This window comes from Hemicordylus capensis, chromosome 2, assembly GCF_027244095.1.
Source record: "Hemicordylus capensis ecotype Gifberg chromosome 2, rHemCap1.1.pri, whole genome shotgun sequence".
Lineage (NCBI taxonomy): Eukaryota > Metazoa > Chordata > Lepidosauria > Squamata > Cordylidae > Hemicordylus > Hemicordylus capensis.
Genome location: NC_069658.1, coordinates 75,199,010 through 75,224,967, shown reverse-complemented (window position 1 = coordinate 75,224,967; position 25,958 = coordinate 75,199,010). Strand labels below are relative to the sequence as shown.

The following is a 25,958-nucleotide window of genomic DNA, read 5'->3' as shown; positions in this document are numbered from 1 at the left end:
TCTTCTTTACATGAGGCTGCCATTAGCAAAATGTGAACCTTGAGACAGATATTGAGACTACAAAATATTTGTTGTGTAAGCAACAGTATTAGCCCGAATATGTTTTAGGAAGCCCTTGTGATGGATTCTTCTTTGTTAACTTATTATGCCAACCAGGAGAGTGTAAAAGTAAAGTTGAGCCCTCGAGTCGGTGTCAGCTCCTGGTGACCACAGAGCCATGTGGTTTTCTTTGGAAGAATACAGGAAGGGTTTACCATTGCCTCCTCCCGCATAGTGTGAGATGATGCCTTTCAGCACTTTCCTATATCACTGCTGCCCAGTATAGGTGTTTCCCATATTCTGGGAAACATACCGGTAGGGATTCGAACCAGCGACCTCTTGCTCGCTAGGCAAGTCATTTCCCTGCCACACCATTAGGTAGCTCCCAGGAGAGTGAGGTGTGGTGTTAATCTACATCATTGCAAATAGTCTAGCACTGCATTAGCAGAGTCCATGCATGTTCGTCACTGCACAGTGTGAGATTACAGAAAAGTTTTCACACACACACACAAACTATGATTGGCAGTTGCAAAGGTGGCTGTATAGAGAAAGCACCGTGGTGATATTTTTTTCCATGGGATTTCAAAGAGAGATCAGCCTTCTTCACACATTATTGAATGCAGCAGTGCTCAAGGTAGGCAGGTAGGCATTCCCATCGCAGTGCTGTCACTCACCTGTCGGACCTCAGCACTCACGGATACAGAGGTGTTGGTGTGAAAAGGCACGCACTGCAACCATGATGGCTGCCGCTGCCATCATTAACAGCCTCACGGTGCCAATCATGGAAGCAGCAGCCATCAACAACACTGCTGTAACCATGAAGCAAAGTCCAGGGATGAGTAACAGTGCCAGGGCAGGACTTCCGACCCACTTTCAGTGCTGTAGCGGTTAGCGAGCACCGCTGCACTCAATGTGTGAAGAGGGGTATAGAGTGCTGGCGTTCAAGCAATTTGCAAGGTTCTGATTTACTGGAGAAAATAAGCATTGTATAATGGAAGATACTTCCAAGCTCTCACTTTGTGCCTATGGGAACAAAACCCTTGGAGCACCTGATGCTGACCTGCACACTTCAGTCGCCTGCTGGCTATATTCATTCAGCTGAAGCACCAAACCATGGTTTAGTGTTGTATATGAATACAGCTGTTGAAACACTGACTGTTAACAGAAGCTAGTCTGAAGATAAGCTGCAGGTCGGTTGTGACCCTCTCTCCAGGGAAGCTTGCCTGGTACCTATTTCATTGCTGTCTGTCTGTCACAATCAATATAAGACACAACAGGATATCTTGAACTACTGTTCTGTTCCTTTCTTGTGGGGATATTTGGGATATATTTCATTTATCACAGGCCTGCTCAACTTAGGCCCCCCAACTGGTTTTGGACTACAAGTCCCATAATCCCCAACCACATTGTCCAATAACCAGGGATTATGGGAATTGTAGGCCAACATCTGCAGGAGGTCCAAAGTTGAGCAGCCCTGATTTATCATATTTCTATACCACCTGATGTGCATCCCCAGGCAGTGTATAGGATCAGAGAGATAGATAAATGGAACATTATTTGATGGCCTTATCGGATATTAAGGAATTTTCTCCAAGCTTGAATTAGTTATGATGCTGGAATTTTTTTAGGATATTTACACACATGACACAAAACTGCCTTTATACATGTGTGCTTTTTAATAACGATGGCAAAATTATGAGTACATTTCTAGCACAGGGTTCCGTTTTGTTTTAAGCCATCTTTTGTTGCTGCAAGCATACTGAAACAGCAGAATGTTTGTCTCCTTCTGTCATTGTAGGATAATGCCACCTACAGGCCTGTCTAGGACTGCAGCCTAATTAAAATCTCAAAAGTGGCTCGTGCGCTACAAATTGCAGTTAAGGGTCAGTGACAGATTTGACTGCCAGATACTTTATTTGTCAGTGCCTTCAAAATAGCAGTGTATGGTACTCTCAGATTTTCTGCAGTATTGTTGCTTGCTCTGCAGTCATTTGATGTCACTGCCCTGTTCTTAAAGAAAAATAGAATTATTATCCTAGCTCTCAAACCTAGAGTAGTAGTAGTAGTTCTTCAATTGCAGCCATAGGCCAAACAGAAACAGAAGTGACATTAACACAGCCATTCAGAATTACAATAAATAGAGTAAATATAACAGACCTAGAGCCATATCCTATAATCCTTTATTGTGCCAATTGATCCCGAGTACTTACCATTTCTGATGGAGACTCCAGCCCTGTTCTAATGGGGGCGGGGGGAAGAAACACAGCACCCATGTACATTGTTCTTGAGCACTTTAGTAAGTTCCGCAGTATGTACAAAACAAAAAACTAAACCGGCCATAAGCATGATCACAGCCATTTCTGTGATCACGAGGCTGGGGTATCCTAGCCTCTTTTTCAGACAAACACCGTAACTGTGAGGAACAGCAAGGATGAGGCTTCCTGGAGCACCGGCAGGTGTGGGTGGTGGTGGTAATTTCCGGGTATGCTAAGGAATGCTATACATGAGTATAGTATTCCCTGTTTGCCCTACCTGAAGAGGGCTTGAATGAGACCCCTTCCCTGAACAACAGCTTCCACCTCCTACCAACTGAATTGTGGGGTGAAAACGTGAGGTAAAGTCAGAAATAGGAGAACTCAGTAAGACTGACGTGATTTTTCCAGTGTGTGTACATATTGCAAACTAGGTATGTGAATGTTGGTCACACGTGACGATCAACATTCTTTTTTCCTACCCCAAAAGGATATGCGTCAGGAGCCTGTATGACACCAATCCTTCCCTTGCTGCTGGAGTAATGTCAGAAGTCTGACACACAGAAGAGGTGCATGCTGTGGATCCTCTACACATGCTGGGTTAACATTGTGTTATGCATTAATACAGTTGATTTTAGGTATTCCCTACCACTGGTTTGGAGTATTTGGGCAGGTACCGATGATGTATTCCCTGCCCACACAATTGGAAAAAGGATGCACTCGGAGCATACCTGTTGTTACAGCATCTGCACACATCCCAACAGCTTCCCAGGCTGTCCCTTTATTGCAGGGGGTGGGGGCTGTTCATCCAAAGGGCAGCTTGTGTGCAACCCAAATAAACCAGTATTTGGATCATTTGGATGATCTGCCCCCTGCCCTCATGATAAAGGGACATGCCAGGAGAGTGTTAGGATGTCTGCAGATGATGTCACTCTAGGTGCATGCTCAGCGCATGCAGAGCATCCCCGCTCTGTTGTAAGGGGATGTATTGTCCGTACTGGCCCCTTGTCCTGCACTCATATCTAGGATAGGACTATGAATAAGTGACTTGTGCTTTCTATCTTCATACAGAGAAAAGAAACTGAAAGCCAGAGTGCAGGAGTTGGTGAGTGCCTTAGAGAGACTGACAAAGAGCAGTGAAATCCGGCACCAGCAGTCTGCGGAGTTTGTTAATGACTTGAAAAGAGCAAACAGGTAAAGGATGAGCCCAGTAAATGTCAGTGTGTGCTGAACTGGGCTAGTTCTGCTAGAACGCTCTTGGGCGGGCCATTATGGGACTTATGGGCAGGGAAGCAAACAGCTACATGGCCAACTGTGGGCAAGCAGGAATGATGCAATCTCAAACTTAAACAAGAAATCAACCTTCTAGGAGACAGGCATCCCGGGAAGTGAGGTGTAGCCAGTCAAAGGAGAGAGGGCTATTGCTCATTCATAGAGCACATTGCTTTGCATGCCCAAGCTCCCAGTTCAGTCCCTTGCATCTCCGCGTAGGGCTGGGCAAGACCCCTACCTGAAACCATGGAGAGCAAGTCAGTGTAGCCAATACTGAGCCACAAGGGCCAGTAGTCTGACTCCAGGGAACACAGCTTCATGTGCCAATTTGAGGTGCCCCCATAAACCTCCTCTTGCTGTATGTTTCCAACAGTAACCTTGTGGCTGCATACGAGAAAGCAAAGAAGAAGCACCAAAACAAGCTGAAGAAACTCGAGTCCCAAATGATGGCTATGGTTGAAAGGCATGAGACCCAAGTGAGGATGCTCAAACAAAGAATTGCTTTGCTAGAAGAGGAAAACTCCAGGCCCCACACCAATGAAACGTCACTTTAAGCAGAGGGAAAGATTTCTTCTTCAAGAATCCTTGTGCCATTGCAAACCTATCTCCTTGCAAGACTGATTTAGGTGATGAACACAGAAGAGGATCCAAGAGAAGCAGGGCAAATTGGAGGTCAGTGCCTCAAACTGAGGTTGTGGCTTTGGCAATATCCAGCCAAGTGCAGGAGCCCAAAAGGAAAGAAGTTTGTGGGTGGCTGCTCATCATCGGACAGTGCCTGCTGGTAAATGTATCTGTTTATCAAGGTTCTATGTAGTTACTTTATTCACATCATTAAAAATTCCCCATTTCCTTTTGCCAAGTTCCTATGGACATCATTAGGAACACTCTTCCTTCCTTGTCCATCAAATACATTCCTCAATGCCCATTGCATTTTTGAAGGCACACTTAAACACTATCCCAAGGTGGTTTCCATTTTGTCAGTAGCCTTTCTGTTGGCCTCTGCCTCCTTTCTGCCATTTTCGCTGGGAAGGGAATGCCCAGCCACTCCCTACAACTTCCATAGAGGCAGAGTGAGCCAAGTATGACCACACGGCTGCAACATGGACTCGGGGGTGGGGGGGGTCCCCTTAGGTTCTCCACAGTTCTAACTGCATGACTATCCCTGCATGCAGTTAGAACTGCCAAGGCGGAGTTTAAGTGGCAAGGTGGCCATGCAGTTCTATCCAAAAGCGGTTTCAAAAGGGAGAAACAATGGAAAGGTGCTTTAAAGCGGAGGTTCTTTTGAGTCACAGTGTGTTGAATCCATGCCTGACAACTACAAGCCACTTGGAGACTATCCTGTTCTCCCCTGCTGGTGGTCACAATTCCAGCTGCACGAGCAGAAGCAACACAGGCAGCTGGACAACTGTATTTCTGAAACGCAGCTTAGTAGCCTCCAAGCCCCACCGCCATAGAGGCTGCGATGCACCCCTACCCGCCTGTTTGATATTTGTGTTCTTGGAGTAAGCAACCATTTTGAAACACTCTAAAGCAGGCCTGCTCAACTTCGGCCCTCCTGCAGATGTTGGCCTACAACTCCCATAAGCGCTGGTTATTGGCTATTGTGCTCTGTGGTCGGCAGGAGTCAACACTGACTCGACAGCACACTTGACCTTTAGTGCAAAACGAGCTGGGGGCCAAAGTTGAGCAGGCCTGCTCTGAAGTCACACAGTTTTAATCTGGTTTGGTAACCTTGGTCTGCCAAAGGTTCCGCATGTTAAGGAAATGATGCCCATGAGAGTATCCACTCAATTTTGAAACACACAAGCTAGAAAACTGTTGCTACTCTTAGAAAGGATATATTCCAAGTGGACTGGCAGTGGAGACACATTTTTTTACAACACAGGACACTGCTGCAAGACAAGGTTGAAGGGCAGCATTTGACCTCCGCTCCCTGCCCCCTTCAACAGATAGCTTTTGAGGGCTGTCACAAGGTGTGGTGCTGAGGAGTACCATTTGGCCAAGATTTCCCTAAAGCTGACTAGGTTACTGCTGTGCAGTGACAGAGCAAAAAACTTCTGCTAAGCTGATGCCTTTTTAGCTGAAAATGTCATTTATGTGGAATGTGCCTGTTCAGATGAATGTAAATGTGCTCCCTAAACAAGCTGTAGAAGTTGCTTGCAAGGGAGCCCAGTTATGGTGCTAGTTCTGTCTATTCAGCCCTATAGAAGCATCATATCAACATAGTAAGCTGAGTAGAGGCTACAGTGCCTCTGTTAAAGGAGCCTGTAGTCCTAAGTGTGGCAATAACTCTCTAGTGGTATTTCAACAGAAGCAGGATAAATATTTTGGGTGAATTGCTAGGAGTCAAGGGGTGGGAATGTCTCAGTCATGGCATGTGTGACTCAACAATGCTTTCCTTTTAGAACTAGTGTATTTTTCCCCCTTGCACTGTGATTGTTGGAGCACTTGCAAACATTAAGGCCAGGATCACCACCTATGGTCTTCACAGGATCACCACCTACGGTCTTCTAAAGTTCTTCCATATATTTTCATTGTAGCTGACAGGAGGTGCTCTTTGGGTCAAACTGAGCTTTTGGGTTTTTACTGCTGTTTCTCTTCCTGTCGTGTGTTTTCAAACTGAGAGAGAAAGTGTCCGGTACTTCTAGTTTTTGTTGTTTGTGTCCTGTAATTATTGGTGGCTGGCCTCGTAGCTCTGGGTGTGTGCTCATCACATCAGCAAGCACACAGCACTCGCCTCTGGGCTTGTCCCTGCACTTCGAAAGTGCACCGCACTTGTGCAAAAGCACAAATACTTTCTCCCAACACTTAATATGAGTTTCTGCTTTTAACAGAGCACTTCCAGAAGATGGGGAGACCACTGGGAGTATTTTTGCTCTTATGCAAGAACAGCCGTGTTCTGGAAGGATGGGGACTAGGGCTGCATGCCCAGGCCCAGGTTTAGACTGTCAACCATTATCCGTAAAACATCTCAGAATTGCCCAAATCAGCAATCGCGGCTTAAGGCTTACTTTCAGGAGGTATGCACATTTGTGGAAATTAAATTATGTGAAGCTTCTTTTAGCCCTCATTGGGCCTAGATTTGTCATTTTTCTTCCTATTGGATCTTCATTTCCTGACCCAGCACAGCTAACCTTATGGCAAATCTCTACCCTGGTAGCTAACAGTCACAACTTCCAAGCAGATCAGACCATTCTTAGCAAAACACTATATTGACGCTTCTAACCATAAGACGTAATGTCCTCTTAGAAGAAGAGTGTGGAGAGTAACAGTGATAAGTTCACGTGCTTTAATCGTCTTATGTTGTCACAGCCAGGAGATGATCTAAAACTTTATACGAAGTGCTTACTCTGGATTCCTTATTACTCTGTTGACAGTTTTATCTAAGCCTCAAATCATTTTGTTTCTTGAATGAGCAATGGAAACATTTTGATATAAAGCATTAATGGGAACAAAGACTAATTAATTTCCTTGATGCAGTGACAGTACAAGGAAGCCACCTCCATACTGTGTACATCTGTGATAGCTGTTCTTTTTCAGATCTTGCAAGTTACAGTCTTCTGCTTCCTCTGCAGAATTCCACCAGTGAGTCCCTGTACCCAGGACACTTTCCATGAGGCAGTTGCCTCAAGTGCCAGTATCAGTCTCCCTGGCCCTTGGTGCCACTGCCCTTCCTCACTCCACTGGAGCATGCTGGTCATTTCCCTCTCACTTGCTTGGGGAATGCCTCTCTTCTCTGCCCCCCCCCCCATGGGCTAGGAACACCCCTGCCACCTTTGCTTGACTTGGCATGGGTGGAGAATGCTTGTGTGCCTGCTGCCTCAGCAGCAAGGCCTGACTGCTGAGCACCTACCCTCAGGTGGTATGGGCAGACTCAGACAGCTGCACGGCCCCTAGCAGGACCTCTTCTAGAACAAAGTTCTTATAGTAGTTCTTACCAGAAAAGTTATGGGTCTACTTCTCAAATAAAACAGAAAGATGCAGGTGGGCAGTCAGTATCAGCCAAGGTCAAGCTCTAGTTAACCCCAAGTGAAATGGTGCTGGATAGCAACTGTGGTGGCCAGCCATGCATCTTTGCTTCACAATAATTAGATGCATGTTGAGTTGTTCATCTATTCAGGCATACTACCAAATTATGGTTAAAGTTTACCATGGCTCAGTGTGATGTGTGAACTGAAAAGCCATCATTTTGGCCACAGCTTTGCCTCAGGTGCAGCAAGCAAACATGTAGTTCTACGTCGGGATTTGCTGAGCAGCTACAAAAGCAAGCTCCTCTAAACCATCACTTGGGTTCTAAATTGTGGTTAGCACAAAGAGTTTTGACATTTGGTGAGCTTATTACATTGCTTTTTTTGGACTAGTGCTTTCAAATCCCTTCAATTTCACTCGTCAGCAGTTACCATCCTATTTCCAGCCAGCAAATGTGCTGCTAGTTATGTGTATGCACAGAATTGTTTACGCCTTTCCTCTCCTTTGACAGAGTCAAAGTGCAGCTTCATTGTTCTCTAACCTGCACCAGTGTTCCTGTAAGAGGGATTCCCAGGTGATGTTGACTAGAACTCCCACAATCCCAGCCAAAGGCCATTGCAACGAAAGATGCCGAGTGTTGAAGTCAACATCATCTAGGGACCCTTGTTACAGGGTACTGCCCTTGTGGCCACACAGAACCTACTGTCCTTCACTCAGTGGAGCTTGAACAGTGTAATTTATTCCTGGATTTGCTGTGCAAGTGCGTACTTTAGAAGAACATGATATAATGTATAAGGGATTTTTATATACACACAGCCTTAAGGAAACTGAAATGTATTTCACAAGGTCTGACTGAAATATTCTTAGTAATATTGCCATCATGAAAAATTATATCTATGCAGCTGTGAGAATATTTAAATATTATTTTCATAGGCAGCCAATGGATTGCATACAGCTGTGCTAACCCCACACCTGGCTGGGGCACAATAGTGCTGGCATTTCCCCTGCAATCCAGCAATGGACCCATGCAATCTTGTCAGAAGAAAATTGAAGTATTCTTACAGCTATAGAGATCTGTCCATTCACAAGTAGCTTTCAGCAACAGCAGTCAACCTCAAGAGAACATTAATTAGGTCTTAGGCATTGGCATGCTGGATTTTTTCTTCTTCTGTAGCAGCAAGCCACTCTAAAAAAGAAAATCGCTTCTAGCGGCATCACTTTTTGCAAGTGAATCAGTATCTGTGGGGAGATAAATGGGTGGACAAGTGGAGGAAAGAATGAATTGCCTACTCTAGCGAATATCTGTCAGCACCCAGGTTTCCATGCAAGCATGGCTATTGGATGCAAATATGTGCCGTCTCCAGTGGGGATGTGGGGAAAGACTGACTTTAGCTACTTCTTCCTCCCACTGGCTCACATACAGCATAGCATGCCGTTCCATGCTCCTCTAATCCAGGTTCTCACTTCTTCTGAAAAGTGAGAACTTCTCGTAGAAGCTCTGTCGCTACTAACACTTGCAGTGTCACCGTAGCAATAGGCCTGTCATTCCCAACAGGCAACTCATTGTAAGTAGTGACTGAGCCACTCCCAAGTTCAGTAGAAGCTAGAATGCTGTTTAGAGAGGGACAGAAATGAGCATGTGCCCTGCTGTGTGTGAGCCACTACATACAGCTGATTGGTAGAAAAGCACAAAACTTTGCAGTTATTTCTTCCAACATTTAATACTGTGAGAATGTTACTTAGAAGAGCTCAAAAGCAAGAACTTTCCCAGAGTACATTACATATAAAATCAGCCTGCATACCCAGTAATGGAGGGGTTGATTGCTTCCATGGAAGATGCTTAATAAGAAGTAGCTGCTTCATCCTCATGCTTAGGGGGCAACAACCACAGATATTGAGAGAGAACTGGGCACATTTACCACCACTCCAAAGTTCAGTGTGTTAAATCTGTTGAGTATGTGATTCACTCTGGAAAGGTTAAAACAAGGGGGGAAATACCAAAAAACCTCCATTATGCAACTGTTTTTAGAACTCTCTGTACCCAGGAAATCAGGCTATGACCTGACAGATGTGTGTGCTACACTAAAGGCACTGTTTTCGTGCTCTTCTACACTTCTAAAGCTCTCCATTCCATTATGTTAAGTGGAAAAGTTTTGTTTGAATGACAAGAATCTAGTCAATTATCTGTTGAGTCATTTTAGTCAAAATGCAACATTGTATTAGAACAGGTTTCTAGAAGTTGATGAGTTTGTCATATGTTGCATGGAACATGTTCTAAACTGTTTTCCAATTAAGGTATAAAAACCTTTTACACCAGCTTGAATGTATTGTTAGTTATTTACAAAGCACATTAATTTTTCATTCAATGTCAGTATTGTTCTACTGTTTATATCCAAATTCCTTGTTGACAAACTACCATTTTCTTTGAGTTTTCCCCAATTGCTTTAGTTCTTTAGCTGCTGTAAGATAGCTATATTGTGTTTATTTGATATAGAATTGTACAAACTGCATTTATTTATACAGAGGCATTTATAATACTTTTACAAATGTTCTTATATTCTGAATAAATTTCTAATGCTACAATGTCACTAAGCCTTCGGTCTTATGGCTAGTATTGGTTTCTCCCTCTCCCTTCACCCACACATTTTAATCATAGCAAAGCCAAAACACCTTTTGTTAGGGGTAGGCATTTGTGGTTGCAGAGCAACTCTGCTTCAAGAGCAGGAAAATGCTTTTCTTCTTAGGGTTATTCTCAATTGTGTGAACGTTTCACACCACTTGCCAAAAAGGGATTTTCCACTTTTTTATAAGCACAAGAATACATGAAAAAATCATTTTAATAACAATAAATGAACTATACACACTTGATACACTGGTCACATGACAGAAGTTAATTTCTTACATAAAGGTCTTTGTCCTACTCATTCACTGTGGGCTTCAAATTTAACTCCATATTTTTATCAATCCATGGTAGAGTTTTGGCTTTTCTATTGATAAGTCTAGGAGACGTTGCTGCCATGTAGGCAATGCTAATTGCAACATTCAATGCTACAGTATGTAATTTATGGCCCCAACAGTAGATTAGATTTCAGAACAGTAATCACACTTCAAGTTACTACCATTATCCAGAAGTTCAATACTTAAATCTTAGCAGTAAGTAAGTTCTTTATGAAATACAAAAGCAGTATTAACATAATCAGGGAAGACAAGCACACTTCCGTTTGCAAAATCTGCTGAACAAACATACAAGAGAGACACATTTGTAACTGATGCATCTAAAAGAGTACTTTACAGACCTAAATCAAACTATTTTCTCAAAAGTTAACTGAAAAGAGCTGCCTGTGTTTATAACAAAGCAAGACTAAAGAAACAATCCACTGTTCCCTACCCTCCTTCTGAGGCTAAACTCCTAGTTATTGGCATAGTTTGTCTTCAGCTTATGAAATTCACTATCTTGCACCTCTCCTGAAGCCTTACACAACATTGAGATCGCTTTTAAACTCAGGATTTTTGACTTGGTTTAAAGCTAGGCTGCTTACCCCATGTAAATTAAATCATATACATAGGAGTATTAGCTGCTATAAATGTGCTTTGGGATAAACTCCCCCTATCAAAGCAAACTCTTTCTACAGTGATTTTCATTACTATTTGTGAAAAACAGCTATTAATCCATGAAGAATTTTGAATATGTTAAAACAAATATTTAGTAGAAATAAAATGCACCACAGCTGATAATAGTTACATGAGAAAAAGTATATTCGGCAGTCAGATACTGCAGCTACAAATTGCTAAGAAAGGACCTTCCTATAAAATATTTGCCATCGTAGAAACTTTCTACAGCAAAATTCACACTCCCTCCTTAACATGTGACCCAAGTTTCATCAATTTCACAACCTAAATCTCATATTAAGTATATTGGTCCATTTAGCAATTGAGAAAACTGAACTCTTGCATTTTCAAACCACAATCATATAAAAGCTTTATGTACAATTGTGTTTCTACCTTGTGAGAGAAGCTTGAATAGGAGTTTTACTCTAGAAATACTGTTATACTCCAGAAAAAGCTCCTCTATACTGTTTACTTCATAGAGGCACTAGTTTTGCAGCTTTTGCACTACAACAGCCAGATTCCAAAGAACTAGCTTCCCTTCAACATGCCCAGGAAGACTTCCTTTTTTCACTTTTCTTTGAATAGGAAAGCATCCATCACCAGGCCCATCTCATTTGGTCAAGGACTGCCCACTGGCTTGCTCACCCACCAACACCTTACCTGGTGATGACACACAATCCACCAATGTCACACTCCTCCTCTTCCAGTATTTGACTCTGTACCCAACATTCAACTGTCTTCCACACATTCTTCTGCTTCTGCTCCTTTTCCCTCTGGCTTTTGAGAATGCTACAGGCAGAAGTTGAGGAGAGAAGTGCAGCGAGGGACAGCAGGGGGAAAGCGAGGCGCGATTGGAGTGGTGTGCTTGAAACGGGAGAAGAGTTAGGGTGTGGGCGCAAGAGCCAGAGGAAGCTCTTCACACTGCCTCAGGCATTAGTGATGTGCACAAACTGGTCCGGAGACCATTTTAGAGGCCTGCGAACCGGTTTGAGCGTGGCCCGGTCCAGCGGTCCGACGCCAGGGGGAGGGTGTCTTGCTTTAAGGGCGGGGGGTTGTACTTACCCCTCCCGCTGCTTTCCCTCCTCCGGCGCTCTGTTTTTATGTGAAGTTTTCAGGGCAGCAGCGTTCCTCCCTGCCCCCGTTGACCGGAAAAAGCAGAAGTAGCTTCCGCGCATGCACCACCGCGTGTGTGCCCGCCACACACTGCATGCGCACAGTGCACGGTGGACACATGCGCGGAAACTACTTCCGCTTTTTCCAGTCAACAACGGGGACAGGGGCGGCAGGAAGGAATGCTGCTGCCCTGAAAACTTCACATAAAAACGGAGCACCTGAGGAGGAAAAGCGGTGGGAGGGGTAAGTACAAGCGCCTCCCTCCCCACTTAAAGCAAGACCCCCTCCACGGTCCGTGCACATCCCTATCAGGCATGTGATGATTGTGCTTGCAGAAAAGCAAGCCCCCTTGGGTGCCTGGAACTATCTGCAAGGTACTTTGGATCCTGGCCATTCTCTGCAGCAAAAGGTTAATCTGGGTATTGATTTTAAATACTGGCTGAATATATCAAACCCATCACAATCCTGAAGACAGCAAAGGGTTTTCTAACATCCTTTTATGTGCAACTTTAGCCTACTTGGAGGAAGAACAGTGAAATGCACACTGAATATAAGCATACATGACATATTGCATCTATCAGTGTTTACCACAAAAAGTAGCATTTTAAGCCTAGTTACCTTTCCCTTCTTGGGGGAAAAAAGAGCTACGTATGTTTAGTGTTGCCTAGATTTCAGTAATAGGTGGCTTTCCTATAAGAATGCCTTCTCAGTGCATAGTGAATTAGTGTCATGTATCAGTGCTCCATGGTAAACAGAGCTTGAGCTGAACATCTGAATTAGACACTTCACAATCTACTAGGTACAAAAACTGCCTGTTCCCAACATGCTTTAGTCTCATAGCAGCCAACATGAGATTGGCTTAGCCTGCTAGGGGGAAAATTCACAAGCTTCTCAGCTTCAGATGGAGGACAGTTTTAGACATAACACTGCTTCCAGGCAGAAGAGATACAAAAATAAATTCAAAAGAGAGAGAGAAATTGAAAGTAATAGGAAGTACAAGATACTTGCACTTCCTACTCCCTCTACATAAAATACCACATTAACAGCTCTAAAGACCAGGTCAGAAACCAATCGGCACTTCCCAATCTATGGTCATAGCCAAAGTTTGTGTGCGCTGTTAGCTATATACAACTTACTATGAACTGAAGTCCACTGGACAATTTATTTTCATATGCTTGTTCTGATCATTATTGTGAACAGACTGCAAAGCTCAACTAAATCAAAGGGATTTGCACAACAGGGTATAGCAATATTAGGTACTATAATTCTGTAAAGCCAGCTGCTAATATTAGCACACAAATTTTCAAGTCTAACGGCTGTCTCTGTAATCCCTCAAAGAGTTAAGAGTAGCTAAACACTAGAAGGGTGCTCCTGCTTTTCACAAAAGCTGGATATAAGCTTTAAATAGTATGCTGAGCTATTGGGGACGAGAAAAAAGCAGCCCTAACGGAGTAGACAAATCTATAAAAAGACCAAAGCTGTGTTTACACACACACACACACACACACACACACACACACTTCACTCCCAGAAGGTCAAGAAGCAGTCCTTACAATTTTTAAAAGCTGTTTAAAAGCTTTTGGCTGTTGAACATTCCTTGCCACTGTAGCAGAACTCATTTGACTTCAAGAATTGAATAAGCAACATCCATACTGCAATTAGATGTGGTAGAAGAAGGTCATCACGTCCCCCTCTAAAGCCCAGGAGACCAGCATTCAATTTTCAAGCTGTAAGATTTCCCCATGAAGATGATCTCAAATCTGTTCACAGATCATTTATTTCCCATCTTTTAAAATGCCCACATCACAGAAAGGAAAAATCCATTACAATCACCCAATTGCCTTTTCTTCATTGTTTTGCAGAAATCCATGTAAACCATATGCCTGCACTTTGGAATACACAAGTATAAAATGATTCATTTAAACACTTTGCAAGCAAAACATAAACATACAAATCAATAAGATAAACAACCTGAAATGTTCACAGTGCTGGGCACCCAGGAACCCATAAAGCAGTTCATATCCAACCACTTTTAAGACATGATCGCATAAAATTATAACCTTATGAAATATGGTATCTTGTAAAAATAAAAAGTGAAAATTATTGCATATTTACCACATTTACTTGCAAAACATTTTAAGGCTTGATTAATAGATCCAGGTTAGTCTTTTATAGTCTCTGGGCAATTTTGAATGAAAAAAGCTTGAAATTGTCTCTGCTGAAGTCATTATTCCTTACAATAAAAGGAGTTAAGCTTTGTTTTCCCAGAAGATAGGGCAGAACCTGCCCATCCTCTTTAATGCAAAGCTATTCCACTTTAGAGACTTCATCTTCTGTTGTTACTACAGTCATTTCCATATTCACGTCAAGAGGGCATCCATTTCATATTTAAGATTCACATAACTGTGCCAGTGCCTCTTACTCAATGTCATTGTGAAAGGAAGCAGCATTAAAAGTAACATTCCTGGGAAATCAAGCTACATATCAGAAGACGACTGGCACAAGCAGCCTGAAAACACAATTTGCAGTGAATGAAAAATTAGCAAGTTAGGCACTTGTATTGTTAAAAACGTCAAACTGTACTAAATACTGACCAAAGATTCTCCCCATTTATGGAGGTGAATGGGTTAAAAGTGGCACCTGCACACATCACCAGCTCTTCAACTACCTTACTCTTAAAAGAGCACCAAATCCAAAGAACTTACTGATTCCAATAAATTCTGGATGTAGCTGACAGGCATAACGTCAGTAGGAAAAGCCATCCTCAATAATTTAAAACATGCCCTGGAAACAGAACTGACCGGCACACAGAGTGCCTGACATGAGGAAAATTACTCAAAGTAATCCCACTGGATTACAAAGACAAGTTAGGCATTGCCTAATTTGTCCTAATTTCAATGAGACTATTCAGAGTAATTTTCCTCATGTCAGCCAGTGTGTCAGTTTATATACCCATGTCCCTCAGCAACAGAAAGGAATCACTGTCAGGATTGTGCAGGAGAGCAGCCTGTGCTTCATAGGCAAATTCCAAAAATATGAAAGGTTCCCTCAGTTGCTCCCCCTGTCAGACATCTAGCCCACCTAGGTAACATTTCAGAAATCAGAAATACTGCCACAAGCTGCCAAAATAAAGAGCACCCAGAGAGAGGAAGTTCCAGCAGCAGCTCTGTAAGCAAGTTACATTCATGTACTTCAGCATTGCTAAGGGGTCACTTCAAATTCAGTTCTCTTGCACGCCTTCTCACATTTTTTGATATACATATTATTGAATCTTCATGCATTTGCAGCCACTGCTGTGACACCAAGCTCTTTAGAGATATCAACCAAATCCCAGGGTAGAATACTGCAACAACACTGTGCCATCACAATCCTAAATGCTTACATGCCATGTATTCTCTTGAACATGCCTGGAAGTCTCCCCAATTTTGATTAAACAAGAATTATCTCCTCAAATACTCATCCCGCCCCCAAGCCAGTATGCATCTTCAAAGTAGTTGCAATTCTTCCAGTTAAACCGATCTGATTGACATTTCAGAAAGGGAGATAAAGCAAAGTTAGCAGGAGGAAATAAAAACTGGCCACTGAATACCACTGCCATAGCCTACTGGAGCTGAAAAATCAGAGCAGAATTCAGCTTTTCATAATGTTAATACAATTTTAAAACATGCCTTTATAAAATTAAAAAAGAGTCCCAGTACAGTGCAAAAGAGGAAAAAGAGAGGAAACTGACTACAAAAGAAAACAATTCTGAATTCTCATTCAGCAGAAGTTGGCTTTCAGCAAAGTCATAAAAGGCCTACCTATATCCAAGGTACAGAACGCTGGTGTCCTCTGAAGCTTCACAAGGGTTAGTTACCATCCTGTTAAGTATGGGAAACTAAAGAACTAATGTATATCAGAGAAATCTAAATGCTTAGGTGGTTAGTAACTCACTAATTCTAAAATACTTCTCTGAAACCTAAACACACAGCAAATTAAACAAGTTCGGGGGGGGGGGGGAGAGAGAGAGAGAGAGAGAGAGAGAGAGAGAGAGAGAGAGAGAGAGAGAGAGAGAATGCCCTGTAATGCATAGTTAGGAACTAGCAAATAAACACTGGAAAGCATTTGTAGGGGAAAGCTATACTGCATTTAAAGTGCAACACTGTTCTGATGCCATTCCCACGCTGCAATGAGAACAAAGTCTTCCAGCCCATCACTACGTCCCTGCATTGCTTTAAAACCTGAGAAAGGGTAAAGGCTGGATTCAGAAACCCGCTCAGCTGCACAAGGCCAAGTCTCTGGCCAACATGAGCAAATGAACAAGCATCAGAGGTCAAAACTTTTCATGATAGCATCATGGTCAAACTTGAAGCTCAGGAAAGCTCGTGAGGAAAAGGTGAATTTGCAATGACCATTGCATGGCATTGATTGTCCGTGTTCTAGGAGCTGGTCTTCACAGGCACAACATACGTCATAGGCCGAATCTGCATGAAAACGAGATGAACAAATCTTCAGCAGATGTCCAACCACTCCAGTGAAAGAGACTATACATGAAACAGAATACCAAAGCATACTGGTTCTCTATCTCATCTAATATGGCCACTTAGAGGTAAAAACAGATCGCTGGCAGGTTTAAGGAGAGAAATGCAGTGCTTTCTTCTCCATAACAAGTTCTCTGAAGAGTCTGCCAAGCTCTCAACTACTTGACAGCACCCAACTAAAAAGAACTGAGCTCTGTTCAAGTGGCCCTAGCATCAAACAACCTTGCAGGAAGCTTTGGTACCCCAGTTCTTCAGCCACCTATAGGAAGCCTCTTGTATCTCTATGGTTCAGGGTGGAGGCCCCTTTCCCTGCACCCCCACTCACCCTTCTATAAATGAATGTGGTATAAATGACTTGATCTGAAAAATGGAAATGGTAACCTGTCTACAGCTCACAAGGGATGTGAAGGGAGTCTCAGTTTAAAACATGATCTACTGGGCAACAGTGGCTTGCATACATTTAGTTTCCACTCCAAGGCCATGGAATGTGCTCTTCCAAACTGAAGCAGCAAATTGCAACATGCAGTTTTTACTTCAGACTCTTTCATCTTCAAACAATCAAGTTTCTAGCTCCCATGATTGCAGAGCAAATTGGAAAATGAGCACTGCAGATCTGGACTATCATCTTTGGCTCTCAGCACTGCTGCTGATGACACTCGAGTTCCCACCCTCAACAAACCCATTACTATCTTCCTCAGTTGAAAGAACTGAGCCTGGCAGGGAGGGAAATGCAATTTTTGCAAGTGCTTAGGCTTGTGTTCCAGGATGAAAGCACTCAAATCAAGCTGGTATGCCAACTTGCAGAAAGTACTCCCATGGCACATAGTCCTCACTGATGACTGTGCGTCATGAACACCCATTTAAAATATTGTGTGCACAATCTTCTTCACAATCTGAGGGGTTATGAAGTATTCACTTGTGTTTTTCTAAATAAAGGATGTAAATATCAGAATGCTGTATAGGAAAATGCCTTGCTATCAGCTTGCTGTGTAGTACATAAATAATTATGTGTTCTGAAAAATAATCAGTAAAAGACAGTACCTTCCAAAGAGTGGTATTAAAAAAGAAAAAGAAAAAAGAATGATTTGAAACTTACCAATTTCAAAGTTATCTTGAAGTCGTCTTGGATGCAGCTTCTTTTCACATTTCTAATTAAGAAGACAACTGCATTACATATCTCAGTTAAAACTCTCTGAAAACAACAGGTGTGATCCAAGCAGAGCATGTCCCATTACTTTCAATGGGATTGTTAAGCATGTGCTCAAACCTCTACCATTAAAATAACCAGTAAGACTTAAGTGCTTAAGTGCTTAACTTGGCTGGATCATGCCATAAGAGGTTTATCGTCTCCTGTGCTTGCCAGACACCTAGCAACATCTTCATTAAATATGAAATTATGGAGAGAAGATCAAGTATTGGCTTGTCAAGAGCAAATGACTTTAGTAGAGAATGCTTTCCCAGCCAAAAGGCCAAGAAGCTACAGAGGCCATTTCCTAGAGAGGCGTATGCTATTCAGAGGCAGAAACCCTGTCACTAAGGAGAGAATCCCTAAACCTAACACCCACAGACAAAATCTTCAAGTCACCATCCAGTCTTCTGAAATAGCCCTATTCCAGATCCCAGGCTCCTGCCAACTCCATCCCTCTTGCCTCTTCACATCTCCACTCCTCTCTTTTCCTATCTAACCCAGCCACACACCCTTCCCTAGCAACCTATGTCATCTCTCCCTGGCCACTGTTGCTGAGCAGCAGCCTTACCATTCTGCTACGTCTAGTAAGGAAGAAGTCGATCAGCGCAGCTGCTGGACAACCACCAAGGACACCCTCTTCAGCCACATTTGAACATACCTCCAGAAATCTCAAAAAGCTCTATCCCCTCTTTCTTACCAAACTCAGTCAAAAGCTGAGGCAAGGTTCAAGAGCAGCATCAGGTGCCCAGAAGTGAACAGCCAACATCCAGGCCAAATATTCTATTTGCCCACAGTAGGAATGTGCACGGACCGGTTCAGAGGCCATTCTAAAGGGAGATGTCCTCCCGCTCCCTTCCCTGCTAGGCTGCAAAAGTACTTTTACTTTTGCAAAGAACTTTGCAAAGAAGAAAAAGTTCTTTGCAAAGTTCTTTGCAAAAGTAAAAGTACTTTTGCAGACCGGCAGGGAAACGGGCGGCGGGGAGATGTCCTCCCGCCCCCTTCCCTGCTAGGCTGCAAAAAGACTTTAGGAAGGCTTCTGCGCGCGCACGCGCAGAAGCCTTCCTAAAGTCTTTTGCAGCCTAGCAGGGAAGGGGGCGGGAGGACATCTCCCCGCCGCCCGCCCGCGTCTTAATGTTATCGGGGCAAGATTTAAGGGCCCGGGGCGAGATTTAAGGGGGTGGGAGGGGGCTTCAAGGCAGCAGCAGGGGGCCAGGGCTTCAAGGGGGCAGCCATTTTTTAAAATCGGAACAGCCATCGGAGGAGCAATTTTTTCAATAATTACGGCAGCAGTGTGTGGAAAGCGCGGGAGGGGTAAGTAAAGCCCCCCCCCCGCCCTTAATGGAACCCCCCACCCCAGTGCCGGACCGCAGCTCCGCGGTTCCGTGCACACCCCTAGCCCACAGTCTAAGCTGATAACACAGACTTGATTATAAACCACAGGCCACATTTGCAGCCACATTCCATCAAAAGTAATATCCCGCTGCCTGTGCTGCGAAGATACCTCCACAATCGGTAGCTCCAGTCATCACTACGATGCTGTTCGTGCAAGAAGTAATGAAATTGCTACAACACTTCTCAGAATTCAAGGTGCTTCCCACCTTATCTATCATTGTTTTTCTTACCAAAGTTTGGATCTGTTTAGCTGGCTGACTATGGACTCCATTTGTTCTCTTCTTTTGGTTCGGAGTGTCTTGGTATTGCTTTCTGCCATTGCCACGCGTGTTCTGAGCATATCACAACATACGAGAAAAGAAATAATAAAAGTCAAAAGGCACAAAGGTCAGTGCTGTATGTTGAAACACATCACATTTTATTCAGTGTTAACATACACTTTTTCAGATGAGCAAGGCACACTTGTGTATCCATCCAAGCCTATAAGAAACCATTACCTCCACCTAAAAGCTATGAACTTGAAAAGTACTAAGCAGTTAAGAACTCTAGTGTACACACAAACCCTGGTGTCACAGAATTTAGCCTGAAAAGTCTATCTAAGAGAAACTCACCTTTAATTTTAAAGTCTCCGATGTTTCAAAATGATTGTTATATGGCTTCTGCAGCTGTAATTGCCTATGCTTTGTCCACTGGTCTCCTGAAGAACCATCCATTGTCACCTGCTGGCTATAATGAAGTTTGGAGGATCTAATCCAACAAAAAGATTATCTTGTTTAGAAAAACTCAACAAAAGAAGCACCAAGCTACTATACAAAACCACTTATGAGGGCATAATTTACACGTTCCTTTAATAAGACCATTCTTGTCCAGTGGGTTAAAACTTTTCTTACTTTAGGGCATTACTGCTTTTTGCAAAGGCATTGCAAAATGACAACTGCAGTAGCATTATTAACCACATTATTGTCTATTCAATTTCTTTGCTTATCTTTGGCTCAAAGGAATGAGGTGTACTGGGGAGAAAGATCGCTGCTCTAAGCAGCAGCCAAGTAGAACAAACACACCACTGCACTGGAAAGTTGGTCCGTTGCTCTAATCTCATTGGCTCCAATTAAAGGGTGCTGATCGATCAAGAGCCAGTTCGTCATGCGGCTAACTCTGAAGAACCGTCACTTCCATATACATGGTAGATCAGTGGACAAAACAGCGACACAGTGCATGTACCAGACAAGAAAGGAGACATGTTGGGGATATGGCCGAGTCTACAGTCCTTCCACCCCCCACCCCAAAAGGGCTCTTTGTCCCTAACTGGTGGCTCTCTTACATGTAGGTGGGGGATAGCACTGAGCAGGGGGAGAGAAACTGCCTTGATTGAGTCCAGCACAGCATCTCTCCAGTGGCTGCTGCTGGCGTTTCCTATATGTGTTGTTTTGTTTCCCCATTTCGAATTTCAGCCCTTTGGGGACAAGGAACCATTTTCTCATACTTTTTGCTACGTAAACTGCTTTGAGAGGTTTTTGTTGAAAAGGGATACAAACAAATTTTTTTATTATTATTATTATTATTATTAATCTATTAAGTCACACATATGGGGAAAGGCTGGGCACAAAAGCAGGCCTACTGCCCCATTATGCATACAGAATTGCCAGCACTCAGAACATCTGAACTGGAGCCAAATGGTTGGATCCAAGAATTTTAGGAGTTAGAAGGGACCTTGATGGTTTTGTAGCCAACCACCTGCATGGTACGGGGATCTGCGACAGCATCCCTGACAGAAGACCATCCAGCCTGTTTGAAAGAGCAAGAACAGTATAATGTGTTGCAGACATTCATTTCCATGATGAGCAGGTAAGCACCTAAATACGCCAGCATGGGGTAGTGGTTAGAGTGCTGGACTAGGACCAGGAAGACCCGAATCCCCATTCAGCCATGATACTTGCTGGGTGACTCTGGGCCAGTCACTTCTCTCTCAGCCTAACCTACTTCACAGGGTTGTTGTGAGGAAAAACCTAAGTATGTAGTACACTGCTCTGGGCTCCTTGGAGGAAGGGTGGGATATAAAATGTAAAAAAAAAGTCAAAATAAATAGTGTGAACAAACTAACATAGGAGGCAACATGTCAAAGAGGGTATAGGTCACTGTATGGACTCTACCAGTACCAAGTGTGTACTGTGCAGGTTTGAATAAGGAGTGTACATATGTTAGTAATTGAGAACAGAACAATATGAACAGTCAAAAAACGTGCCAACAAGGATAATATGGCAGTAAGAAGACATGAGGTCCGAATCAGCTTGATCAGAAAAATCAAATTTTGACCCACCATCGCGGACGGGTTGGATACCCTCCATTTACCAGGCAGAAAGAACCTTCACAGTAAGACTACCAATGTTCCTTTCTCTCCCGGAGAGTATCCCTTTAAATGGGACATGCCATAGTGGTATATCAAGACAGCGAGGGAAGCAATGAGGAGTCAGAATAAAGAGATGTTAGTGTGAGACCTTTCCTGAAGCACCATGCGCCTGAATGCTGCCTGGGCTGACTGATGCACGAGAGCTTGTAGTGTCGCACAAAAGGAGAGACCGAGGTCCATGTGGCTGCCTTGCAGAAGTCCTCGATAGGTGTGTTAGCTGAGAATGCTGCAGAAGTACACTTCTGGTGGAGTGTGCGGTGATCTTTGTAGGAGGAGTGAGGTGAAGCAACTCATAGGCTAAGGCAGTGTTTCTCAACCACCGGTCCCTGGACCGCTGCCGGTCCCCGAAGGGTTGAGTGCCGGTCCCTGACTGGGAGTCAACCCCCCCCCCAACTGAAATCAAGGCACTCACTTCCTCAATTTTGCACATGGCACGGAAGAGGAAGAGTATCACGGAGGCATGGGACCCTTCTTGTGCCTTGCCTCCACGTGCTGCTGAGATCTTCCTACAGCTATCATATTCCCTATCTTTACAGCTTCAAACTGTATGCGATGCGGGGGCATGGAGGAAAAAGTATGGCAGTGGGCGCCACTTGAAGGGCTGCTGGTTCTTGCATGCTCATTGTTTGCAGCCAAAGGTTGGTTGATTGAAACCCAGCTGCCTGTTGTGATCGAGGCACCTTGAGCGGGAACGCTGTTTCCCTCTTGCATCAGTGGGGCTTGCTTGTATGTTGTTTTCATTGGCCCCATGTAGCTTTTGAATTTTTCTAATGGCCCAACATCCCCTCTCCACTGAGTAATCACAAGCACCTCCACTCCAGACATACTGGAGACAAATTTGTTCACCCAGGCTTTTAGATTCAGGGGTTCTCAACCTTGGGTACCCAGACATTGGTGGACTTCTACTCCCATAATCCCCAGCCATAATGGCCAAATGCCATTGTTGCTGGGGGTTATGGGAGTTTAACTGAGGGACCCAAGGTTAAGAACCCCTAATATTCCATGTTTGCAAAAGATTCCAAATTTAATTATTTTAATGCTTATATTATTTTCATTCTAAACTGCCCAGAGATGCAAGTTTTGGGCAGTATAGAAGTCTGATAGATAGACAGACAGACAGACAGATAGATAGATAGACAGACTTGAAACCCCTTTACTAACTGCTGGTCCGGGAAACTGGACATGAAGAATGTAGCGGTCCTTGAAACTCTGCACGAAGAATTTAGCGGTCCTTGACTCCAAAAAGTTTGAGAAACACTGGGCTAAGGTGATACATGCCTTGATCCAGCGTACCAAGGAGGCCTTGGATGGCTTAGTTCCTAGGGAGGCTAGTTGGAAGGACACAAAGAGGGCATCGGTGTATTGGAGCCCCTTAGTCCTACATAGATAGATCTTCAGAGCCCATCTCACATCCAGTTTGTGCAACATGACTTCTCTGGGATGAAATGGTTCAGGATGGAAGTACAATGTCTTGATTACGGTGGAAAGCAGAGTTCACTTTAGGACGGAAAGACAGTTCGGGCTTGAGCACTGCAGAGTCCGGTTGGAAAATGCAGAGGTGCTTACATATTGACAGTGCTCCCAGTTCTGTCAGACTGTCCTGGCCAAAGTGATGGTGACTAGGAAGAGGACCTTATAGGTAAGAAGCTTCAGTGAAGATGAGTGAATGGGTTCAAAGGAAGCCTGAGTAAGTGCATTCAGCACCTTGTTGAGATTCCATGTTGGAAATCTGTGTACTGTGGAAGGTGCCATATTGTTTGCTCCCTTGAGGAAACGTTTGACATCCAGATGGGTCGCAAGCGATTTCCCAGCTTGGGGTCTGAGGACTGAAGATAAGGCCGAGGCTTGGCGCCTCAAGGTGGCTGGTCTGCGGCCCTTGTCTAAGCCTGATTGAAGGAAGTCTAGAAGTTGTGGAACCGAGACCTTGAGTGGCTCAAACTTCTTACATTTGGTCCAATCCAAGAATGCAGACCACGTGGTCTGGTAGATACGTATTGGTGACTGTCTGCGGGCATCGAGGATGGTATCCTGTGTGTGTTTGGAATAGCCTTCGGAGGCTAGGATGGCGCGTTCAGTAACCAAGCATGAAACTGAAGCCAGGACAGATTGGGATGTAACAGGGTGTCCTTGAGAGAGGAGGTTGTGACGATCTGACAGTGGAAGCAGAGCCCCAGCTGCCAGGGCCTGGAGGTCCGAGAACCACAGTCTGCATGGCCAGAAGGGTGCCACTAGAAGGAAAGGGGAAGACTGGCCCCTGAATCACTGGAGAATGTGGAGAATTAAGGCTATGGGAGGAAAGGCATAGTTGAGTCCCAGTGGCCATGGTATCACCAGCACATCTATTCCTGCTGCCTAGGGCCAGGTGTATCTGCTGAAGAAGGCTGGTGTCTGGTTGTTGGTTGGTGATGCGTAGAGGTCCATGTTCGGCTGGCCAAAGGGTCGTACTATAAGCTGGAACACCTCTGGATGTAGGTGCCATTCCACCTGATGCCTGCTGAGCTGATCCACATGGATATTGTCCTGCCCTCGGAGGTGTTCTACAAGGAGGGATGCCTGGTGTGTCTCTGCCCATGCAAAGAGATGGTTGGATTCTTTCATGAGGGACAAGGACCTGGTGCCTCCTTTTCTGTTGATGTGTGCCTTGGCTGCTATGTTCGAATCAAGATGTGGTAATCTCCTAAGTTATCTGCGAGTTGCAGTAAGGCTAGGTGTACAGCTCTGAGCTCCCTGCAATTGATGCTGTGGCAGGTTTCTGTGGTAGTCCAGGTGCCATGGGCAAACCAATGACCACAGTGGGCTCCCCACCCGGTGTTGCTGGCATGACTAGCTTCCTCTGAGGTATTATGAGGAGAGCGCCCTGGTTTAGTGCTGGGGATAACCACCAGTCCAATGAGCGATGTAAGGATGGTGAGACTGGCACTTGTATCTCAATGGAGGCCAGGATGTCACCCTGGTGAGATAGGAGGGCACACTGTAGTGGTCTGGAGTGCCACCTGGACCAGGGAACGATGTCTAGGCAAGAAATCATGTTGCCGAGGAGTTGTGCAATGGTCATGATGTCCACAGAAGGGCGCAACTGCACTAGACAGACTAGGGAGCTGAGCTTGGCCTTCCTGTCTGATGTAAGGGCTGATGGATCCCAGGTGATCCCGTGACTTGGAGGGCGTTAGGGAACTCTTACTGTAGTTGATGAAGCCATGTTCCTTGAGGATGTTTATGACCTTCCGGATATGCTTTCGTGCTAGGCTGAGGGATGATGACTTGAGGAGGTCATTTAGTAAGGGGTAAAGGTGAAGGCCCTGGAGGCGTATGTGTGCCACCATGAGCTTGATGAACACCCTCGGGGCCAATAAGAGGCTGAAGAGTAGGGCCTTGTACTGACAGTGTCTGTTCATGTAGGTGAACCTGAGGAACCTGCGGTGGGTAGACAGGATAGGAATGTGTAGATGGGCGTCCTGGAGGTCGACTAATGTGAGGAAATCCCCCTTTTGAATTGCCTGGACTATGGTGCGTAGCATTAAATTTGCTCTTCCTGATGAACCTGTTGAGGTTCTCCAGGTCTAACACTGCCCGCCAGGACAAGTCTTTCTTTGGAACCAAGAATAAAATTGAGTACACACCCTGCCATGATTCTGCCGTGTGCACTGATTTGATTGCTTGAATCTGTATGAGGTGTTGGATGGCTTGCATCATAAGTTGATAAGTGAGTCATAAGTGAGTTGCCCGGTTGGATTAGGTCGGTCTGGTGAAGTGGCGAGGTCTGGAGGCACATTGCTTTCGCAAGCCTGTACGGGGTCGGTTGGAATCTCAGGAACAGTTGTAGGAGCCCGTTTGGGTGGAAAAAAGAGTTATTACAAAAAGGAGCATCTGGAGTCACGTAACTCCCCCCCCTTTCTCTTTATCTCTGGTTTCCACTAGTACAAGGTCCAGCGAGGCCCCAAATAGCTTAGCGCCATGGAAGGCAGAGGAGGCAAGACTGACTTTGGATTTAAAGTCTACATTCCAAGGTTTTAGCCATAATCCCCTGCGAACTACTACACTGGAAACAAGAGCTCGGGATGAAAACTGTATGCTGTCAAGGCTGGCATCTGCCACGAAGGCAGCAGCCTCTGATATCTTGGATAGGCCCTGTTTAAGTTTGGGGTGACCAGGTGGTAGTTGGCTCATCAGGTCCTTGGCCCAGACCAAGGTGGCTC

The 25,958-nt window shown here is 44.4% G+C and overlaps 2 protein-coding genes across 5 annotated transcripts in view; one reads left to right on the top strand and one right to left on the bottom strand.

Annotated features, from left to right (window-relative positions):
* MCC (MCC regulator of WNT signaling pathway) overlaps positions 1-10,120 on the top strand; it is a 340,580-nt gene extending 330,460 nt beyond the window's left edge. For all 3 annotated transcript variants that reach the window (XM_053295136.1, XM_053295138.1, XM_053295137.1), the window contains 2 exons: positions 3,363-3,485; positions 3,937-10,120. In XM_053295136.1, the coding sequence (XP_053151111.1) occupies positions 3,363-3,485; positions 3,937-4,117 (304 nt within the window). In that variant the 3' untranslated portion in view covers positions 4,118-10,120. The remainder of the gene's footprint in view (positions 1-3,362; positions 3,486-3,936) is intronic.
* Positions 10,121-14,013: 3,893 nt separating this feature from the next.
* The window catches only part of DCP2 (decapping mRNA 2), a 40,284-nt gene continuing 28,339 nt past the window's right edge, over positions 14,014-25,958 (bottom strand). For both annotated transcript variants that reach the window (XM_053295133.1, XM_053295132.1), the window contains exons 7-10: positions 19,967-20,102; positions 19,586-19,687; positions 17,871-17,922; positions 14,014-16,717 (exon numbers count right to left, since the gene is read on the bottom strand). In XM_053295133.1, the coding sequence (XP_053151108.1) occupies positions 16,560-16,717; positions 17,871-17,922; positions 19,586-19,687; positions 19,967-20,102 (448 nt within the window). In that variant the 3' untranslated portion in view covers positions 14,014-16,559. The remainder of the gene's footprint in view (positions 16,718-17,870; positions 17,923-19,585; positions 19,688-19,966; positions 20,103-25,958) is intronic.